The sequence below is a fragment of the Manduca sexta genome, unplaced genomic scaffold (genome assembly GCF_014839805.1).
Source record: "Manduca sexta isolate Smith_Timp_Sample1 unplaced genomic scaffold, JHU_Msex_v1.0 HiC_scaffold_2680, whole genome shotgun sequence".
NCBI classification, from domain to species: domain Eukaryota; kingdom Metazoa; phylum Arthropoda; class Insecta; order Lepidoptera; family Sphingidae; genus Manduca; species Manduca sexta.
The window spans coordinates 1-5,760 of record NW_023593669.1 but is presented as its reverse complement, the minus strand read 5'-3'; the positions used below and the strand labels follow the sequence as shown (position 1 = coordinate 5,760).

General features: G+C 37.1%; 1 protein-coding gene across 1 annotated transcript; it reads left to right on the top strand.

Annotated features, from left to right (window-relative positions):
* Positions 1-971: 971 nt before the first annotated feature.
* Positions 972-2,849, top strand: LOC119192359 (the record flags this gene model as incomplete). Its single annotated transcript, XM_037446179.1, has 3 exons — positions 972-991; positions 1,553-2,099; positions 2,698-2,849. Coding segments are annotated over exons 1-3 (719 nt in total), but the record flags the coding sequence as incomplete, so codon positions are not given.
* Positions 2,850-5,760: the final 2,911 nt, after the last annotated feature.

Here is a 5,760-nt window from a genome sequence, read left to right as displayed (position 1 = left end):
TTTCAAAAGAGTCCTAAAGATCGTATCACAAAAGAATACGTAGAAACAAGAATTAACAATTTAGAAATAGACTGGCAAACTTTTAAAGCAAATAACCTCAAATTGTATGAAAACTCGAAATTAGAAGAAATAGAAAAGTCAATTTATGTTACGCAAAACATTTATGAAAATTGTGAGGAAAATTACTTTATTTATAAGTCTTTGTTAGCATCCAATTTATCAGAAAAGGTGGAACAACCAACCAGTAACAATAATAAAGGCAATCAGTCGAACACAAATTCAGCAGCAAAGTTATCGAAAATTAAGATTCCAACCTTTTCTGGTAATTATTCTGAATGGACAACATTTCGTGATTTATTTACTTCATTAGTACACAATGATAATAGTTTAGATGATGTACAAAAGTTACACTATTTAAAACGCATTTAGTAGGCGAAGCAGAAAAGCTTTTAAGAAACACTCCTGTTACGAGCGCCAATTACAGTCGTTGTTGGTCGTTATTAGAAAAGCGTTATAACAACAAAAAATATTTAGCCAATTGCATTCTCAAACGGTTATTCAGCCAAAAGCGAATGAATGCTGAATCGGCGTCTGCTATAAAAGATTTATTAGACACCACCAATGACTGTTTGGACGCATTAAAAAATATTGGTGTTGATGTAACCACATGGGATATCATGATCATTCACCTAATATCGTTTAAGTTAGATACTGAAACGCGTAAGCAATGGGAACTGAAAACCGCTGATGATCAATCGAACGATTTACCTACATTAGATCAGTTAAAAGAATTTATGGAAAGTCGTTTTCGTGCATTCGAAAATATAGAATTTAAGAAAGTACAAACGCAACATGCAACTGCTGACTACAACCGTCCACATACGAAAGTATTAATAGCCACAAATAGGTTATGCGAATTCTGCAATGACAAGCACAAACTTTGCTTTTGTAAAAGTTTGCAAACGAGGATTATGCAGTACGACGCGATTTCGTCAGTAAAAAATCTATATGTTTTAATTGTTTGGGCAGTAATCACAGTGCATACACCTGTAGAAACCCAGCTCGTTGTAAAATATGTAACAAAAGGCACCATTCTCTACTGCATTCACCAACTGATACATCAGAGCAAAGAAAAATGAATCTGATACAGTAAAGTCTCCAATAGTTTCGTGCTATGCGACTCGCAAGACCTTCAGGCCCAGACAAGTTTTATTAGCCACAGCGTTAGTGCATGCCGAGTCAGGATTAGGAAATCATTCAACACTAAGAGCTTTGGTTGATCAAGGGTCACAAGCTTGTTTTATAACGGAAGCAGCAGAGTTCAATTTATTACGTCAAAAGAAAAAACATGCAAATGGTATTATTACGGGTTTGGGAGGAGAACACTGTATGAAATCGAGATACATGGTTACAATCACAATAAGATCAAGAGTCGACATAAACTTTGAACTGCAAATTGAAGCCTACGTGTTGAAAAATATTACGTCATGTCTGCCTGAAAGGAAATTAGAGCCATTTGATTGGATAGAAATAAATGGTTTATATTTGGCAGATCCGAGTTCAACATTCCGAACAAAATTGATATGTTGTTTGGAGCCAATGTGTACAGCCACATACTAAAAGAAGGCATGAAGAGGAGTCCAAACGGAAACTTTATTGCTCAAAGTACGAAGCTCGGATGGATAATATCAGGCACTGTCAATGAGAGGTCAAGCGAAGATAAAGAAAATTCGAACGTTATTTCAGTATTGCATACTAGAGCAGAAGAAGACATTTTAAAGAAATTTTGGGAATTAGAGGAACAATTACCAAGATCAACATGGTCAGAAGAAGAACAAGCCTGTGAAGAGATTTTCAAAAGGACAACAAATAGAACACCGGAAGGGCGATATATTGTAAATTTACCCTTCCGAGAAGATTTTGCCCAATGTCAAAACAATGGATCATTGGAGATAGCAATAGCTAAGTTCAAATCATTGGAAAAAAGACTCTCGAAAGACTTGGAACTCAAGGCCAGTTATAAGGAAGTGATTAACGAATATTTACAACTAGGGCACATGCGAACAGTTGAAGAAAAGGACGAAAAGGCACACGAAGCAGTATATTTACCCCATCATGCTGTTGTACGAATGGATAAATCAACCTCAAAGGTTCGAGTAGTATTTAATGCTTCCAGCAAGAATAAGCGAGGGTTTCATTAAACGATTGTTTAATGGTAGGTCCTAAATTGCAGCCAGATTTAAGACATTTAGTTTTTCGATGGAGAATCTATCCAATTGTTATGGTGGCGGACATTGTCAAAATGTATCGTCAAGTTCGGATAGCAGAACAAGATGCTAAATTTCAACGCATTGTGTGGCGCGATAATCCTGAAGATAAAATTAAGGAATTTGAATTAATGACAGTCACATTTGGTACCGCTTCAGCACCTTACTTAGCGGGTTGGGGCATTCACAACAATTAAGTGATGATGAAGCAAAGGATTACCCAATAGCCGCACCACAAGTAAAAAGAATCATTCTACATGGATGACTTAATGACTGGATGTTTTGACACTAAGGAAGGAGCCTCACTTTATAAAGAGATGAACGATTTACTTTTAAGAGGTGGATTTCAGCTACAAAATGGAACAGTAACAATGAAGAATTATTGTCATACTTCCTAACACAAAGTAATAAACAAGAGTTATATGGGCAGAAAGACAATATAGAAAAGAACACAGAAAAGTTCAGTAAAGAAATTAAAATAGACGACATTACGAAAATATTAGGTCTTACATGGGACCGTTGCGAAGATAATTTTAGATATTCTGTGAATTTACCCAAGAAGAGTGAACCAGAAACAAAAAGGTCAATTATGTCTACAATCGCCCGGTTATATGACCCACTGGGATGGATTGCACCGAGTGTGATAGTTGCAAAAATCTTTATTCAAAAGTTATGGTTGGCAGGTGTCGATTGGGACGAACCCATTTCAGCAGATTTAAAAGAAAGTTGGGACGATTATCGAAGTCAGTTACCAAAATTATCTGAAGTTCGTATTCCACGATGGTTACATATAAAGAAAGATACTGCTGACATAGAACTCCATGGATTTTGTGACGCATCAAAATTAGCGTATGCTGCTGTGATTTATGTAAGAATAGTAGATGATGATGGCAAGATACATGTCTCATTGTTAACATCCAGAACAAGAGTTGCGCCGATCAAGCAAGTTAGCATTCCACGCTTAGAGCTATGTGGTGCAGTACTGCTAGCAAAATTGTTAGCCGAAGCAGCTGAAATACTAAGAATAAAGAAGAATAAGATAAGGGCATGGACTGATTCAACAGTAGTTCTTGCATGGCTAAGTAGCCACCCCAGTAGATGGAAGACCTTCGTAGCAAATCGAGTCTCCGAGATATTAACAACACTAGACTCGTCTCAATGGTATCATGTGTCATCCAAAGAAAATCCTGCAGATTGTGCTTCAAGAGGAGTTCAACCGGCCTCGTTACCAGAGAATACGCTTTGGTTTTCAGGTCCTTCACTTCTTAAAGAAAAGATGATAATATACAAAAGACCAAACGATCTAAAAGTTGATCTGGAAGAAGCTATAAAGGTACATCTTAATAAAACTGAAGATGATAGCATTATACAACGATATTCATCATTACAGAGGTTGATACGAGTCATAGCATACTGTCGACGGTTTTATAAAGAAAAGAATACAATAAATTAGACTTAAGCAAAACCGAGATAGACGAAGCGTTATTGTGTTGCATACAAAAAGTTCAGAAGCAGGAATTTTGGGAAGAATATACGCAACTGCAAAAGAACAATAAAGAGTTCAAGTTAAAAGGAAGCAAGATAAGTGCATTAGGTCCCTATCTCGATGAAAAGGATTAATCAGAGCTACAGGAAGGTTAGAAAAGTCACAATTAGATGAACAAACGAAACACCCTATAATTTTACCTCACAACTCACATTTGACAAATTTGATAGTGGCAGATGCGCATAAGGCTACGTTACATGGAGGTATTCAACTAACCATTAAATTATTTAAGGACAGCTTATTGGATTATAAAAGCAAAAAGTATTGTCAAGCAACACATAAATAAGTGTGTAAAGTGTGTCCGACAAAATGCAAAAATTCGAACGCAGTTTATGGGATCTTTACCATCAGTTCGTTGTACTCCAGCTAGAGCATTTAGTAACAGCGGAGTAGACTACGCGGGACCCATCAATATAAGAACAAGTAAAGGAAGAGGAAATCATTCCTACAAAGGTTATATTTGTCTATTTGTATGTATGTCCACACGTGCTATACACTTAGAATTAGTTAGCGACATGAGTACTCAAGCATTTTTAGCAGCCTTCAGAAGGTTCGTGTCCAGGCGCGGTCATTGTTCCCATTTATGGAGTGATAATGGCACAACGTTCGTAGGTGCCTCCAAGGAACTTAAACAATTAGTTAAGGCAGCTCACAAGTCGGCTGCTGCGGAATTAGCAACCCATGGCACAGAATGGCACTTTATCCCGCCTCACGCGCCCAACTTTGGAGGTCTTTGGGAAGCGGGCATAAAATCGACAAAATTTCACCTCAAGCGAGTTATTGGTGATTCAATGCTCACGTTTGAAGAAATGACCACACTGCTTAACCAAATAGAAGCTTGTTTAAACTCTAGACCAATAACGGTCATGGACAACACCGACGTGATTGAACCTCTTCCATTAACACCAGGACATTTTCTAATAGGCGAACCATTAGTTGCAGTGCCTGATCCTAATTATGAAAGTTCGAAGTCAATTCACTTAGTAGATGGCAGTTACTTCAAAAATGTATCAAAGCTTTTGGCGACGTTGGAGTAATGAATATTTAACAAATCTCTTACACAGATATAAATGGACTAACAAAGTCCCAGAACCAAACATAGGAGATATAGTACTAATTAAGGAAGACGACTTACCACCTAGTCGATGGTTGTTAGGTCGAATACTAGAAAACACCCAGGGCAAGATCAAATTACTCGTGTGGTTACATTACGCACCAAGTCGTCAATCATCAAACGACCTACGTCCAAACTATGTATTTTACCTGCTAATGAGTGACTGTTATTACTAAGTTAGAATTATTTGTAATTAGATAATAAGTATTAGTTAAGGTTTTCTGTATTTGTAACCAAATCAATGCTAATTTAGTTGTCATTAAGTTAAGTTTATTTAGGATATTGTCATTCGCTCATTGATAAGTACAAATGTAATGTAGTACATTTATATTGCCATGGTGGGCGGAGTCCAACATTTGATTGTGAAGACCATTTCGTCACTAAATGGTCTTGGTGGGCGGCATGTTCAAAGATCAATTAATAAAATAGACAATTTAATCCATCGAAAACTAAAAGATGGCGTTGTAATAAGTAATGACGTACGGTAGTTATAAATTAGGGCAATAGATGGCGCTGTACAATTTCTTTAATTTTGTACATCGCGATGTCAAGATTCTCCGACCCATATGTATAAGGGTTGGGGAATCATGCCTCGTCAGTTCGGGAATCCAAAGCAACCATGTAAATCAGAGCGAGTAGTGAAGGAAGAACAGTGCGTATAAGTGCATCAGAGCGAGTAAGGTATAGAGGTAAACAAGTGCAACTTAGTAATTATAAACTGTAGACTGTAGTGTTACTAGTGCTAATAATAAATATTGGTTTTATGTGAAGGAGTGTCTTTATTGTGTGAACCCGACTCTTAGCACACACACTACACCAGAGCACCCCAAACA